Here is a 16,765-nt window from a genome sequence, read left to right on the forward strand (position 1 = left end):
GGTTTCTTTTACACTCCCACTGGGGCCGTGCGCCTCTACAAACAAAAGGGCAAAACAAAGAATTAGCCGTGGGAAGCTTAAAATCCTATGGTGATAATTCCTTGAAATCTTGAACATTGGGAACTTTTTAAATCTCTCCCGAAAGCAGAGACCTAAGCGTAATTCAAATCCGAATACTAAACCAATGTTACCCTCTAGTTTTCATCTCTTATATTTCTCAAAATGTCGTGCAGTGATATTGAAATGATTGGGCGATCGATTTGAAGTCTCTCAGCATCTAGCTGTTGATCTGTACCCTAAAATAATAGCCTATAAACTCATGCTTAACTCATAGACTACTCACTATCTCTGGCTACTTAGAATGCTTTGCAAGTTGCCTCAATGGCCTGCTTTTATCCTCAACTCCTTAATTGAACTCATTGTGTGAACTAAGGCCAATAGATCTTCCATTCCAAAGTCCGATCTCGTCGCGGGTAAGAGTATTACATAAAAGTGAATAACTCATAGCGATTATCGGGGCAAGTGGACATTAGTGGGCTAAAATCGATAAATTATCTTCTGTGAGCGAAATCCCAAATGCGGGGTTAGAGTTCACATGGATCGCCCGTCGGCAAAACCGCTATAGGTTGAGATCTACTATGAGTTGATCACTATTTGCCCTACGCTTTAGTTCAGCATTTTTTTGCAATATATAATGGGAATATCTTCATTCTTCCAAATTATTATCTTACTGTCCCCTAGTCTTTCGGCTGTTAAAAGCCTATCACATTACCTCGGCCCGCCGTTCAACTATCAGAAAGCTGAGGGGCTTTGTTAATTGCTATCAGAAATATTGTTGTTTATTCAAGATGTTCTTTGGTCAGTTGAGGTTCTGGTTGAAGAAGATCCAGGTGCCGCAGGAACCTGGATTGTCAACCGCGCAGCTGATGTTAACGAACGACGATCTACGACCAGGTAAGATTATGACGGCCTTTGCTGAGCTACTACCTTCTCCAAGATATATGACTTAAAGTCCTGTCGTATCATCGAGCCTTACTATTGGTCATGAGGAACCAATATCCTATGTCAGCAGCTGATAATTGAATTTTTACTTGACTGCAGTTGAGCCCGAACGACGCCAGTGGGGATGGATTAATTTTGTTGCATTTTGGATTGCAGATTCTTTGAATGTTGTAAGTGTTCTTTGTCTCACAGAGCATTCATACACGAAGGATAAAATTTGTTGCTTTTTTGTATTTTCTCTGCAATGTAAAGGCTCTATATCTCTAACACTATTGGGACAGAACACATGGATGATTTCATCTTCGATGATAGTTGATGGCCTTTCTTGGTGGCAGGCATGGCTATGCGTCTGGATTGGCTACACCATTTCGGCCATCTTTGTATATCTCATAGGTCGTATTGGATCGGTCTATCGCATTCCTTTTGCAGTCAGTAATCGAGCTTCATTTGGAATTTGGGGCTCCTTTTGGCCAGTTATGAACCGGGCAGCAATGGCTGTAATCTGGTACGGCGTACAGGTAAGTGATACTGCCATCTGTTGATCTCTATTTCTAACTTCCTCTCAAAAAAGACTTATCTAGGAGGTATACGAGCATCCTAAGTGAGAGATATTAAGGATACTGTTACTAATCCGTACCTAATTATCAGGCGAATGTGTGACTTTGATGATTTCTGCTATTTGGCCAAGCTATAACACCCTGCCAAACACGATCCCTGCTTCATCAGGAGTGACAACTAAGCAATTTGTCAGCTTCTTATTGTTCTGGCTATTGTCTTTGCCAGCTCTTTGGTTTCCCATCTATAAAATCCGCCATCTTTTCACAGTCAAAGCATATTTCTCGCCGGCGTGTGCTATCGCGTTCTTTGGATGGGCGATTGCCCGGGCTCATGGTCTTGGTCCAATCATCACACGACCCAACACCGCGCAAGGCAGTGATTTGGCATGGGCATTCGTGAAAAGCATCATGAACTGTATTGCGAATTTTGCCGCTCTGGTAATCAACAATCCTGACTTCGCGAGATATGCCCGCAACCCTAAGGATGCCTTTTGGCCACAGATCATCACAATTCCCGTCGGCTTTGCGATCACATCTTTCATCGGAATTATTGTTTCCTCTTCATCAAGTGTTATCTTTGGTCAGGCGGTTTGGAATCCTCTGACCCTTCTTGGTATGTTTTTAGAAGGTGCAACATCTGCCGAGCGCTTCGGAATATTCGTCATTGCAGCTGGGTTTGCATTGGCGCAACTCGGAACAAATATTGCCGCCAATTCAGTGTCGGCCGGCACCAATCTGACGGCTCTTCTCCCTCGCTTTTGTACTATTCGACGCGGAGGCTACTTTTGTGCAGCTATTGGGCTTGCTATGTGTCCAGTGAGTAGGAAAAGATGGCGGCCTATCGCTCACATACCATATTGATGCTTTACTCTAGTGGACGTTGGTCGAATCATCCAGCAAATTCACTCTCTACTTATCTGCATACTCCGTCTTTCTTTCCGCAATCGCCGGTGTTATGGCCAGTGACTACTATCTTGTCCGCAGAGGCTATTTAGACGTACAGTCCCTATACAGTGCACAGAAAGATGGAGTGTACTATGGCACGCATGGTGTCTCCTGGCACGGATATGCGGCATATCTATGCGGAATTCTGGTCAACATTGTCGGTTTTGCTGGCACCGTGGGTATCAATGTTCCTGTTGGAGCAATGTACATTTACGATGTCAATTACTTTTCGGGGTTCCTTGTCTCGGGTGGAGTGTACTGGATTCTAACTTGTGTAGTTCCTATTTCCGGAACAAGTGACACATGGAACGAAATACCCTATGAACCGCATAATATGTCGGATGCAGCAGAGAAGAAGATTGAAGATGTGTGAGTGGATACAAGATTCGATCGACAGCAGTAAAGATGGCAATATGATAAACGACGAGTTCAAATATTCACATAGATTCTCCTCTTCTAAACCATACCAGTATGTTATATAGCAGCTGGTCGATCTGTAACATTGTTGTGCCCAATGGAAATATCTTTAAGATCAACTTTTTTCAAACTCCTTCGACACCATGTGCTGCTAGTACAAACAACAAACCCCATGAGGGCTTGAGTTGAACTCACCTCCCAAATTCCCCGATAGCGTTTGCCTCACAGTCTACTCACATTATAAAGACTTTTATTGATTATGTCTAGAACTATGACAATGGTCGTGGCATCGAAATGAGCCGAAATTCCGACTCTCTCCTCTTTTGTGGCTTGGAGTTCCCCGCGGAAAATATGATAGACGTTTGTAGATCGGTCTCTGAGGTCATATTTATATTTCTATCGAGTAATTGGCACATGTCAATAGTGTTTCCTATCGTATGACCGCTGAACATGTTAATATTTGAATCGAGTAATTGAACACCTCGGCTCCCTATCTCCGAATAGTTAGTGTTTCCATCGAGTAATCGCCACGAAGCGGGCTTCCACAAGTCATACTCCGATATGCGTTTTTTATTTCTCGATCATATTTTTGCTAGTTTTCGGTTTTCATTTTTGTATACCTATATACAACATACATATGCAGTCAATGGACGAAACAAAAAAAAAGAGCGTCGCGCAATCGCATGGCCCGAGCGTATTCCTCCTTTGCACCGTCGACCTGGATGATGCCTCCTTGTTTGCACTAACTGCGAAGCACCAACTTCGACGCACTACACGAGATCCTTCGCTGTCATCCCAAAAAGATTGGTCGTTTCATATTGGGCGCTTTGAATAGATCCCCCCATTTGAGGTGCCGAATTCCCCACATCATGATACACCCTCAGACTACATGACTAGCCCCGGCATCGGTATTGATCGTGTCATTTGAGGATCTCGCGACCGGCCATAATGCCACAAAATTCCACACTTGTATACCGGTTAGCGAGTTTGTCAACAGCCATGAAATCACAACAGAGAAACTCAAATCTTCTATCAAGCACGACACTGACTTGGGTCTACAAATTCAAGCACTTAGCGTTGTAAAATTCCAGTTGAGGATCCTGAAGAATCCCCCAATGCATCGATGGTGGCAGGGCTGACGATAACTTGAATCGTTTCCACATCACACGATGCTTTCAAACAATATTCAGTATATCGAAATTCAAAAAAAAAATTATTTAAGTGCGAATTCTATGAGACAGAGGAAATAGCAAACGAACAACAACTGCAACTTCGTCTCATCTCTGCAAAACACAAGTCATTACTGCCTGGCCACAACCATCACCACACGGGTGAATTGTTTAATCCACTTTCTGTCTCATTGGCCGATGGAAACAACTGGCTGGAATCCTTGCTTTGAATATTTTATTTCCAAAAATTTGAAAAGCTAACATGACCCCACCATATTAAAAAATGGCATTTATAATCGCACTGAGTTCAGAGTGGAATATGTTGCAATCTAAATCGAATTACTGGTAATCAAACCGTTTGAGATCGGCATTCCATCAATCGCCGTCTCAAAGAACAATTCGTCTTCTAATTTGATCCCTAAAAGTCCCAGCTTTGGCACATGGCGTTGAAAGATGAATTAGAACGATCTAGCGGCGACACACGACACGCCGCATCCTAAGGTTGGTCAGATTTAGCAACCGAACCCATCTTTCACAGTAATTCTATCACTGCTTCTTCACGAGATATTCCGCACCCAAATAGTTTGCCAGCGATCACGACATTGAAAACTCGTCAAGCTTGTACTCAAAATCGAGGGTGCGTGAATTCCATGGTCGATATTATTCAAGCTGATCAGAAACTCAGCAGGGCCAAGCTCTCCAAGCCTCGAAAGGGTCGTGTTACAGATGATATAGCAGAAATGGCACATGCACCGCATCTATGTCAGCAAAGTCCCCTACTCCTTGCACTTTCCCTCGGAGGATTCTCAGTTTACTCGCGCCATTTATATATCTTTGATTCTCGCCTTCTGCTTGTTTGATCCGTGCATCGGCACTGTAATAACCACATGGCTCGACGTATCGCAAGTCAAACTTCGAAGCATCAGTATCTGAGACCATACAAACCCCCCTAAGCTTTTGCCATTGTTCAAAGTCAATGGCAGCTAGAAACTCGCCAGGGTCGACCAACTTCATACTGAAGGAAGATGCCGCCACAGTGGCGGCTGATGCGAGATGTCCAATCGAACCTAGTCATCATGCCTCAACTCATGACTTCATGATTCTCAGTCTCATTCTTTACCTTTTCCCATACGGTTTTCAAATTTACAGTATTGAGAGGTAACCCAAAATTCCCTGGAGCAGCTTGGTTCACCGACATCCCCACGCAATAACTGCAATCAGGGATACCGACTTTAAACCCTGCGTCGACATACACATCAGACAACCCAATTTTACGCAAACGATGCATGAGCGGCAAGGATCCCGGAACTCCCTTTCGTTATCCTTTCGCTGTAGGCTTGAATCATTCCTTCAACCCTTGTTTCGATGAAAAAGCACCGAGGATGAGATTCTCTTCGGTTGTATTCCACCCCCAATGAAACTCCCAATCAATGACATGTCCTCCTCATCCCGAACGGAAACCACATCATCAGGGCTGGGAGAACGTGCTCGGTCTGATCTAACCCTCGCGAGATCAATCTCACAAACAGCAGCAAGTCCACTTCGGTGTCGGGCTTGAAGTACGTTTTGAGGCTTTTGTAACGCGTAATCTTTCGTCTGCTGATGAAATCGTAGATAATTGGATCGGGTACGAATGATTCAGCAATTGCTCCAAGCTCCTATCCCTTTCGTCGGTGGGGTTATTTTGATCGTAGCTGCTCAGGTATTATAACATGGTCATATTTGACACTGCAAAGCGCGTATCTTGGGGTAAGGGTCTCGTTCCCGTGCATGTAAACTCCATGATTCTTTCAGATACTATCGGACTCCGTTTGAGGACTTGCAAGATATATAAAACGATATCTTTACCATGAATTCCAGGCGCGGGTGCTCTGAGCAAACGTATATTGTCAGACTCGGGTATTGTGGACCATATTCCCCCAGTTATCAGTGGCAAAGTTGTATCTGTAGCTCCCAGCCCAATTTCCAACACACCTGAGTACCGCGTCGGATGAGCATGTATGCGAGTCTGGTCCGATTACCACCTGGGCTGCATTCTGGGCTGCGCACGTCCTCGTTAAACTCAGTGTGAAGAATAGTATACGTCAAAACGCTTGAGAACTGCAATCGAGGGATCACAAAAGAAAACTTACGTTCATGCCTTTGTGGTCTGTCATCTTGAATTTTCTTTTGGTCCGCTCACTGGCATCAATGAGCGCCTGCACTCTAGGTAGCTCGAGGATCAACAACATGATCAGCAGCTAGCCAGACCCGATCATTTCGAAAGATGCCTGGTCTTCCTAACAATTCATACGTCCTTTCCATTCCCTTTGTACTCAACTTAGCCACCATCCATGGATGTTTCAACATTGAAATACCTATTGGGGCCGACTTACTACCCAAGATGCCTCAGAAGCAAGCATTCAATCAACACGGGCCCGAATAGTCTCCCCTGGAACCACAAATTCCTTACGATCAACATCGTGCATGGCAAATATTTTCTCACTCATTGTCATTCCTTGACGACTCTCTGGCCGGTAGGCTAAAGAATAAGGAAGGGACTTTTCCCAATCAGCTGAATTCAGAGACTCAAGGCATGCTCTAACTAGAACCAAATTTTCGATGCTTTTTGTGTTTTCATAGAATGATCTTCTCACAATATCAAGCCTCCCAGCATTGTTTTCTGGTAGCAAAGCTGAAGTACGTCGGTTATTATATTGGCTTCCCGCTGCTTTCCATAATCGTTTTGGAGGATTTGAGATATATGATCCAGCTCTTGCATGAGATTTGGGGCGGAACATGATAGGCCTTATGGTAGGTCAGAGGTCGCATCGCTTTTCTTCAGGCTAGGTAGAGAAAGTTCTGGTGTTCTTGCTATCCAGTGCCTCTTTGTAGATACCACGGCACTGTTCTAGAATCTGAAGTACCTTTTTGTCGGTTGACATGTTCGTTCCAACCAGAAATTTCGATTGATATGTTAACTTTCGATAAAGTAAGAACTTTTCTCACCAAGCGCAGGCTCTTATCTGTCAGCTTGAAGAGTCATGGAGGTCCACATAAACCCCCCGAATGTCGCACAATATCCGTCAATGATGCTACCTAGGTAGGTATGGCCGCACGTGGTCCAAGAGTGGACTTCACTCTGTGTCACTTGGTTTTTCTTTCTTTCGGCATCATTGGCCATACAACTGTGAGATAGTAGTTAGATATTGACGTAAAGGATCATCCATTAATGGGTCACATTACCGTCATGCTTCACAATATTACGAGGCATATGCGGAGAGAGGTGGCCCCGGTCGGTACTTGTGTTGATTACGCGGTCCATACTTTTTTGTACATCAGTCAGTGGGCTGCAGGACAAACATGCAGCTCGCCCCATTACACCATCATAGTCCGTCCCATCGACCATACGTATTTATATCTCAAGATTTCGTGCCGTTAGCCCCACTTATGGAAAGTTCATGGAGTGAGCCGAGATCCAAGTGTACTTTGGCTCTGGTAGTGTGCGACTATTGGTTACTACTATCAGTATAGTTTTAATCGAATTTCTTCAACCCTAAAACATAGACCAGGGTATGCACACATTTTAATAAAGACATCCTAATCTTGCTGATCGACTACCTAGTTATAGTTGTCTTTGACGATTTAAAAGTAAAAAGAGTAAAAAGCAAAATTAGATAACCTTCAAAAAGAACTAGTTAGACCCTGGAACCCTTTTACCTAAATGATGGCCGAGACCAATCAACAATCAAGGGGAAAGATGACACTTTCCGTGTGGAGAACGGGAGCGGCAAGGATTTGAACCAGATTGGCAAGCGTGAATGAAAAAGGTTCGTATTTCCGTGACCAATCAGATCTCTTATAAATTCGAGGAAAAGGTGGAAAAAAGGAGAAAAGTTCAGAGAGGGGCCTAACTCCCGTAAAGCGTCTTCAGCTTTCTTCTTCTCTACACACCTTTTACTTTCATTCAAAATCCTTTTCCCTTCCGCATATATCTCTCTACTTGAAGGTTATCTTTTATCTTTATATATCAGAAGAGATAGTTATTGATATGGAAACTATCGACGTGGACCCAGATCTATACGATCCTGATAGCAATTACAGCCCCGACGACTGGCAATCGTGAGTGATAAACTTATTTCTAAAACAAAAATCCCATATATATCCTTAACAAGTCTATTAGAGAAACCACGTCGATCGGATCATCGCTTTATCGCGGTTTGGTAGACAATGGGAGGCGGTAAGAGATTCGAGCCTCGGCATTTGTAACATGCAACTGATCTATATAAATTTAAAAAAGGTATCAATCACTTTCCAATAAAGAATACTGGTACGTTTTGATCAACTGTCTGTGCAACATTCTTGCAAGATAGGTAATTTTTTTTGCAGTATTCCATCCGATGAACAACAATTCGAAACATATGAGGCAGGGTAGGTGTTCGTCTGGAGTTTTAATCTATGTTGAAGACCTCTAAACTAAACAATCACAGACATCTCGTCGATCTCATACTAGAATCTGATCGAGATAATCCGCTGTTTCGCTCCCCAATCGGATCCGACCGAGAACGACCGCTACAGGTTCTTGATATTGGAACTGGCAAAGGCACTTGGGCCATGTAACTTTAAACCCTCCTTGCATTCCAGTGGTCCTCAAGAGTTAATGGGCTTTAGTGACGTTGCTGATATGTTCCCCAATTCGACCGTCCGGGGAGTGGACTTATTTCCACCTCCAGTCACTTGGTTGCCACCCAATTGCGTAATCGAGGTCGACGACGTGCTCCAAGAGTGGACCTGGCGCGAACAATTTGATCTCATTCATATGCGTAATATGCTCGGATCGTTTGATTCCAGTGAATGGGATCGTGTTTACCAACAGTGCTTCGAGTAGGTTTCCAAACCTATCCACACCAACCCATCTGACAAAATGGATAGGAAAATGGCTCCTGGCGGCTGGATTGAGCAGCTTGAGGCCGGCCCATTTCTCACCAGTGACGATGGATCCCTACCCGATGATAGTGCCATGTCCATGTGGGGCCCAATGATGCAAAAATGTGGTGACCTCGCTGGTCGCTCTTGCGACATCGTCCTTACCATGTCGGAGAGCATCAAGAAAGCTGGATTTGTGGACGTACATGAAAAAATCTACAAATGGCCCCTTGGTCCATGGCCGAGAGACCAGAAGTTCAAAGAGGCTGGCCTTGTCAATGTCCAACACTGGTTTTCCGGTATGGAGGGATGGTGCATGTGGTTGCTAACCAAATTTGGTGAGCCCGAGCCTTGGACAAAGGAACAAGTGCACGTTTACTGTGCTAGGCTCCGCAGCGAAATGAAGAATCCATATTACCATGTCTATCACAAATCGTAAGTTCGGATGTTCCATGGGTTGTTCTCAAGCTAACTTGACTTGCAGACGCAGAGTGTGGGCTCGAAAGCCGATGCCTGGTGAAGCCCCCAGGTTGTCAAAATCTAGCTCCCGTTGAACTGAGCATAGATTTTGGATCTTTTATGATTCTTAGATCGTGTATATACCATGCCCGTCACGATTTGCTATTTTGTTCCCTTAATGAGATCAATCTGATCACCATTCTCTTTATAGATCCACGTATTCTAAGCGCTATCGTGAATTTTTCACCTATTTTGATTTGTTGCAAGCTTCTTCTCATTCGACAACTTGCGATGCAATTCGGCAGCTCAGTAGGGTTGGGTAGTAAATTATCTAACAAGTATCGAAGCAAGAACAGAAAGAGCCCTCTCTCTTAGTGAGGCGAACAAACTAATAGCAAATTATGCGAACGACAGATACATATAATCAAAAGAACGGGAAACTTGACAAACAGACATTGCCCTGTATTCTATACACCTGAGATGCATAGGTTTGCAAGTTAGTTCGGAAATTTCTTTATCGCCTTTCAACCTGTTGAAAAGCCCTTAGAATGCTCAATGCATGGCTTCCAGTTGGAGGCGACGGAAATTTGTATAGACCATTGGTAGACTCTATAGAAAGCTGGACGTCATCTTCCGTTGCCCAGACAAACGCCTGGTGCTCCGTCGGTTCGAGTCGAATGGGGATCTCGGATGTTGGCACTGGCTCTTGTTTTCCTTCGAATTCCTTGCTGCCCTCGCATACTTCAACCAAAAACGAGTATTTAGCAAGACGGATCTTGTCTCCGTTGCGTCGACGATGCTCCCAGCAATCAACCGCTACCAAATCAACAACGCGAGAGACATGCAAGCCGCTTTCTTCAAATGTCTCACGTACAAGGGAGTCCAGTACAGTCTTGTCATTTTCAGGCTCGCATGCGCCTCCAGGTCCTTCCCAACACCCGGGCGAGGAGTCTGACAACGCTCGTTGGAGAAGAAGGATACGCGGGGTAGAATGGGCACGAGAGAAAATGTATGCGCAAATGGCAAAGCCATCGATTTCCGGCCGGGCAGCGATGAAATCCGCGATGGGAATAGTGAAGTAGTTGAGGTGAGGAGCAACATAATAAGTCATGTTGGCGTGGTGGGATAGATGCCGTGGATGCGCATTGAGCAAGGATGTCGAATTTAAATACCCGCTTACCCAGTAGTAGTCTTGGCAGGATATAAGGCTGAAAATTGAGGTGGCCCCTTGTAAATGACCAGCAGGGGTCAGCGTCAGCGCCTTGTTCGCTGATGTCCTACGAATAGAGAGCCTGGTATAGCGACCCAATCCGACATTATAGTTTGACATTGCCAACCGGATCCAAAACGATGAGTCACAATACATTGTCAGTGGGCGCGAAGGACTGGGTACGAATCCCCACCACTTCAGTACTCAGGGGTAAGTTTAGAATCTGAGTGGCTCACGTCTCAACGAGTCTAGCAGTGAATGAAGCTTTTCAACCTGCCCATATACCCGATTCAAGCAACCCAGGAATTTGGTTGCCATAACATAGTCCAATCCACTGCATAATCTAACTAGCACCCTTTTTTTATAGGTGTTACTCATGAAAAATATCTTGCTTTTTTGTTTAGTCAGATATTTTGAAGTACAACTTCCGATAGATTTGAACGAGGTCACATGTTAATTTTTGAGGGGTATGGAGAGAAATGGAGGTGTGTTTTATATTGGAGCTCTATATTTGGCCGGATATCTTTTCTTTTTGTTCACAGCAGTCTCATGGTCTGTGATATTGACCACCGAGGTATTACAAAAGGGTCGCTGAAAGGAATAACTTCAATGCGGATCGCAAAGCTGATTGGGGGAGTGTTGGAACCTTAGTTGAAGACGACAGTCTTGTGACCGTTCAAGATAACGCGGCGCTCTGTCACGTACTTGACGGCAGTAGCAAGCACGTTGCTCTCGACGTTGCTACCGGCATGTGTCAGCTCCTTGGGACTCATTCCGTGGTTGACCCGCACAACGTTCTGCTCGATGATAGGGCCCTCATCCAAGTCGCTGGTGACGAAATGAGCAGTGGCACCGATGATTTTCACACCACGATCGTAGGCCTGGTGGTAAGGTTTGGCACCTTTGAAAGAAGGGAGGAAACTGTGGTGGATGTTGATGATGCGACCCGACATGGCAGAACACAGGGTTGGAGACAGAACCTGCATGTACCGGGCCAACACAATCAAGTCAATGTTGTTTTTGCCAACCAATTCCAGAATTTGGGCCTCCTGCTGTGCCTTGGTATCCGCGGTGACGGGAAGGTGGTGGAATGGAATGTTATAGGTAGCCGCGAGGGTGGCGAAATCGGGGTGGTTGGAGACGATCAATGGGACCTCGATGCTGAGCTGACCAGTCGATTGACGGAAGAGTAGATCATTGAGGCAGTGGCCGATCTTGGAGACCATGATCAGCACGCGGGGCTTTTTCACGGTGGGGTTGATTTCGAAATCGAGGGAGAAAGACTGGGCGGTGGGAGTGAAGGCGGTGCGCAATTTCTCAAGTTCGGGAATATCATCGCTTCCAGTGGCTTGCGCAAACTGAGTGCGCATGAAGAAGCGCTCGGAGGCGGGGTCACCGAATTGCGACGAATCGATGATGTTGAGGTTATTCTGCACGAGGAAGGCAGTGACCGCATGGACGATGCCGGGGCGATCAGGACCGGAGAGAGTGAGAATGAAGCTAGGAGGCATTATGTCGATGTTGAATCCGCTATGGAATAATGCTCAATTGCTCAAGTCTTTGAATTGCTCTCTCCAAAAGAGAAAATGTGTGGAAACCCCTACTTCGGTGATGACTCATCGGCATTACATCGGCGTTAGATCGGGGAATTCGGACATCCCTTTGTCTATATTCACCTATGGATCCGTATGGACTACACTTTGATTGCACTTCACTTGCACTTCACTGGCTTGGCTGGTTCTTTGTTATTCACTTCATCTTTGATGAAATCTTGAACAGCCTCAAAAGGGCACCAAGGCCACTTCTCGATATTAATCAACCACCTGATTGCATGCATCGACTGTTATTCTCGGACTGTTGATATGCAGCTGACTTGTGATGACACTACTGCATGGCCAAGAATTTTTGGGGACTATGCTCGGCACTCGTTGCACAATCCCCGCAATCAACAATGGAATTCAAACTAATTCTCCCGGACTACGCTAATGCAACCCCTGCACACCCAGCCAATGCGCAGCCAATACGCAGCCACCCAAATTGCCGAAAATTGGACAGGGACTGCCCCCACTATCTATCTGCAGAAACCGGGCAGTGACAACCTGGTCACGGATCTGAAATATGTTCCTAATCTGGATGTCCTAATATGTGTCATGGGGCATCAGGCTTGGGCAACACGATGTTACCCCCTGTCGTGTCGACCTATAATCTGGTGACTGGCTCATTTAGCCGCCAACATGTGGGTAATAAGCCCATTTACTTTACCAGGGACTCCGTTTGGCGAGAAGAGGCAAATTTCGCAAGCCACAGGACTCACAGCCATCTCGGTGGCACTGAGACTTTGGGTACCTCCTGCAGAAACTAATTTCACCTACTCCATAGCCACTTTGCGGGGTCTTGGGGAAATCCTCCGTGTCCCCGGAGTGCTATCTGATCGACCTCCATTTGGACGTCCGGCAATTTCTTCTCTTACGGCCAAACGGACCGTAACGCCGTCATATGGATCTCGATTTAGATATCTATTGTTCTCAATCTTCCTCGAGGTGATATAAAAGGCCTCTATCTCGATTATAGTCTCGAATTATTCAACAATCCCTCAAGCAATCAAGATTCCAACTCTGTCAACACCAACATTGGACGCCATGGCCTCCACTCTGTCTTTCAACATCTACAAGACTGCCCTGCTCTTTGCCGCCTTCCTCGGGGCCGCAAAGGCACAGCAAGTCGGCACAAATACTGCTGAAGTCCATCCATCGTTGACTTGGCAAAAGTGTACCACCGGAGGCAGCTGCACTTCGCAATCCGGCAAGGTCGTCGTTGATGCAAACTGGCGCTGGCTCCACAGCAACACCGGCTACACCAATTGCTATACCGGCAATACGTGGGATGCTACCCTCTGCCCAGACGATGTGACCTGTGCCACCAACTGCGCTCTCGATGGTGCCGACTACTCGGGCACTTATGGTGTGACAGCTAGCGGCAGCTCATTGCGCTTGAACTTCGTCACTACAGCATCCCAGAAAAATATTGGCTCGCGTCTCTACCTTATGGAGAATGATACCAAGTATCAAATGTTCCAGTTGCTCAACCAGGAATTCACCTTCGATGTCGATGTTTCGAACCTTCCATGCGGCCTCAATGGCGCCTTGTACTTTGTGTCCATGGACTCTGACGGAGGAATGGCCAAGTATCCTGCAAACAAAGCCGGTGCCAAGTACGGTACTGGCTACTGCGATTCGCAATGCCCGCGTGATCTCAAATTTATCAATGGGCAGGCTAATGTGGAAGGATGGGTGCCTTCCTCTAATGACGCCAACGCCGGTACTGGCAACCACGGGTCTTGCTGCGCCGAGATGGATATCTGGGAGGCCAACTCGATCTCCAATGCGGTTACTCCTCATCCCTGTGACACCCCAACCCAAGTCATGTGCACTGGAGATGCCTGTGGAGGCACATACAGCTCTGACCGCTACGGCGGTACTTGTGACCCTGATGGATGCGATTTCAACCCATACCGCCAGGGCAATCAATCCTTCTACGGACCGAGCAAGATTGTGGATACCAAATCTCCATTTACAGTGGTGACTCAATTTATTACCAATGACGGCACCTCTACAGGTACTCTATCAGAAATCAAGCGCTTCTACGTTCAAAACGGCAAGGTCATCCCCCAGTCAGTATCCACTATCAGCGGTGTGAGCGGTAATTCTATTACCGATTCCTACTGCTCCGCCCAGAAGAAAGCCTTCGGTGATACAGACGTCTTCACCAAGCACGGAGGCATGGCAGGCATGAGCGCCGGTCTTGATGAGGGCATGGTCCTTGTTATGAGTCTCTGGGATGACCACAACTCCAACATGCTCTGGCTGGACAGCACCTACCCCACGACTGCCAGCTCGACTACACCCGGTGCTGCTCGTGGTAGCTGTGATATCTCCTCTGGTGAACCGACTGATGTTGAAACTAACGATGCTAATGCCTACGTCATCTACTCGAACATCAAAGTCGGCCCTCTCGGCTCCACATTCAGCTCAGCCAGCTCTGGTTCTGGCACTACAACCACCACTACCACCAAGGCTACTACTACGACCACTACTAAGGCCACTACTACCACTACCAAGGCTACTACTACCACCACTACTGGATCTACCACAACTGGGGCTGCCCACTATGCGCAATGCGGTGGATCTAGCTGGACTGGTGCCACCACTTGTGCCAGCCCGTACACCTGCCAGAAGCAGAATGACTTCTATTCCCAGTGCCTGTAGAGACCTATCTATTGGTAGCTTGATGGTATGAACATGTGGTGTGGAAGAATACGGGGAGAGCAGGATTGGGCAAAGAGTTAGGATAGTTTAGTTCTTTGGAGAACCTGAAATTGAAACAATTATCTAGCTTTATCACTTGCCTTCATACCATCACAGTTTCTTTCTTGCCCTCTCAACCTGAGATTAGGAATGATGGGATAAGTTTGCGGCGGCTTTTTTATCTTGTCTCATCACTATAGAAATTCAATCGACATGTACATGGAAATCCATCTTTCATTTTGTCCGCAGTAAATTAGGCTCTTCTGGTTTTGATCGAATTTTTTTTTTCCAAACTTCATTTTTATGGATATAGCAGCGTTTGCTTGTTTGCGCATTCACGTGTTTGCTTAGTTTGTCACGCCTCCCTAGCTATAGATAGCGAGCGTTTTCCCTCAGAGATCTCAGAATATTATACGTTCTTCATCCACTATCTCACCCACATAGTGACTTCACATCACATTCTATTGAGTTCACACTTGCAGGGGTCCCTGGGAAAGGTAACTTTATCCGGTTTCCACAAATAGCCGGACTCATTGCATAACAGCTGCAGCTAGGGGCCGGCGTTAAGGTTGTAAAACCATGTAACATGACGCCTCATACAAAGTATTGCCCTTAGGGTCTCCGGACTCAGCGGGGTTTTACGGGTACCCTGCTCTACCCTGAAGAAATCATGCAGAAACCGCCATGCGGAGAATGCTCCGACTAGTCAAGCCACACTGCTTTCCTCATCCGTACATTAAGCGCTTTCTTTTCCTGTCTAGCCTGTTTAAATTAAAATACACACTGACGTACACGGAGCGTCGGTCTAGTGAAAGAATGGTGCATGACCGCTAGTTTCGAGCGTTTGTCTGCCAGGCTAAATTGGACTAATATCTTATGGGGGAATGATGATGACAGTAGTATAATCACGTACAAACTCCAGGGCTATGGGTGTCGTGGTCAGTCAAAAATGGCTAAGGCCTTTAGTTTTCACGCCTCATATCTTTGATCATCTGTTGTTTGGCGACCGATTCTTTTCCTAAAATGAATAGCCTGCAAGGACTGGTTCGATTCCTTCGAAATATGTCCGGTTAACGGCTATCCTATATTCACTTGGTCCGGAAAATGAAAATATCGCTGCCTGAATGATTGTAGTAGCTCGTCAGCTTTAATGTTTGGCTGTTATATCTACCGGAAAAAATATCAAACCACTATAGGCAGATTGCAGGACAGGAGCCGAAAGCCACAGTGGCTTACAGACATCCTTGACCCACATCCTTGACCTGGAAACGCATGACCGTTCTTAGTGACCAATCATCATGTATCACTTTACATACTGATACTAGGGCAGACGCATTATCAAGACCTAATTTTTGTCTAGTCACGATTCCTTTTTTCATTGCATTGACTTTTATGAAAGGGACACCAAGGTCCACTACGCCTATGTTCGTGTCCACTGGAAGCAACTCTCATCTCCGGCAATCCAATCGGGAAGAGTGCTAGATGCCGTGCCAAATTCAGCTTTTCTCTGAGCTTTACGTATCCTGGGCGATCTATACCCCAATTTCAACCCAATTCGATATGGGCCCTCCAGATAAATCCGGGCAGCGGTCCGAAAAGACCGTCATAGACCTTGGATATCATGGTTAGTGGCTTGAACCGGGGCCCAAAGCGATCGTTTCTGCATCTCGCATCAAAATGTGTGACGGCTGGTATTACTCAACGATCCATTTATGATCAGGAACATTATTCCTTACCACGATTGTGCAGTGCAGCATTATATAAGATCCCTTCTGGTCTGTATTCTTCTTTACTTTC

At 45.9% G+C, this 16,765-nt stretch overlaps 6 protein-coding genes across 6 annotated transcripts; 3 read left to right on the top strand and 3 right to left on the bottom strand.

The window, feature by feature from the left end:
* Positions 1–848: 848 nt before the first annotated feature.
* N7529_002140 (nucleobase cation symporter-1 family protein) lies at positions 849–2,877 on the top strand (the record flags this gene model as incomplete). The annotated part of the gene is made up of 5 exons (XM_057237668.1): positions 849–954; positions 1,102–1,520; positions 1,574–1,586; positions 1,651–2,375; positions 2,434–2,877. 5 exons carry the CDS (start codon positions 849–851, stop codon positions 2,875–2,877), a joined length of 1,707 nt encoding a protein of 568 aa, XP_057100279.1.
* Positions 2,878–6,016: 3,139 nt separating this feature from the next.
* Positions 6,017–6,246, bottom strand: N7529_002141 (uncharacterized protein; the record flags this gene model as incomplete). The annotated part of the gene is made up of 2 exons (XM_057237669.1): positions 6,017–6,190; positions 6,223–6,246. The coding sequence occupies 2 exons, from the start codon at positions 6,244–6,246 to the stop codon at positions 6,017–6,019; spliced, it is 198 nt and encodes a 65-aa protein (XP_057100280.1).
* Positions 6,247–8,120: 1,874 nt separating this feature from the next.
* On the top strand, positions 8,121–9,549 carry N7529_002142 (class I SAM-dependent methyltransferase; the record flags this gene model as incomplete). Its single annotated transcript, XM_057237670.1, has 8 exons — positions 8,121–8,191; positions 8,253–8,309; positions 8,370–8,399; positions 8,459–8,500; positions 8,560–8,685; positions 8,741–8,953; positions 9,002–9,430; positions 9,486–9,549. 8 exons carry the CDS (start codon positions 8,121–8,123, stop codon positions 9,547–9,549), a joined length of 1,032 nt encoding a protein of 343 aa, XP_057100281.1.
* A 419-nt stretch (positions 9,550–9,968) lies between these two features.
* Positions 9,969–10,565, bottom strand: N7529_002143 (NUDIX hydrolase; the record flags this gene model as incomplete). The annotated part of the gene is made up of 1 exon (XM_057237671.1): positions 9,969–10,565. The coding sequence occupies one exon, from the start codon at positions 10,563–10,565 to the stop codon at positions 9,969–9,971; it is 597 nt and encodes a 198-aa protein (XP_057100282.1).
* A 746-nt stretch (positions 10,566–11,311) lies between these two features.
* N7529_002144 (formyltetrahydrofolate deformylase) lies at positions 11,312–12,175 on the bottom strand (the record flags this gene model as incomplete). Its single annotated transcript, XM_057237672.1, has 1 exon — positions 11,312–12,175. The coding sequence occupies one exon, from the start codon at positions 12,173–12,175 to the stop codon at positions 11,312–11,314; it is 864 nt and encodes a 287-aa protein (XP_057100283.1).
* A 1,128-nt stretch (positions 12,176–13,303) lies between these two features.
* On the top strand, positions 13,304–14,929 carry cbhB (putative 1,4-beta-D-glucan-cellobiohydrolyase; the record flags this gene model as incomplete). The annotated part of the gene is made up of 1 exon (XM_057237673.1): positions 13,304–14,929. The coding sequence occupies one exon, from the start codon at positions 13,304–13,306 to the stop codon at positions 14,927–14,929; it is 1,626 nt and encodes a 541-aa protein (XP_057100284.1).
* Positions 14,930–16,765: the final 1,836 nt, after the last annotated feature.

The sequence above is a fragment of the Penicillium soppii genome, assembly GCF_028829465.1.
Source record: "Penicillium soppii strain IBT 18220 chromosome Unknown utg000003l, whole genome shotgun sequence".
Lineage (NCBI taxonomy): Eukaryota > Fungi > Ascomycota > Eurotiomycetes > Eurotiales > Aspergillaceae > Penicillium > Penicillium soppii.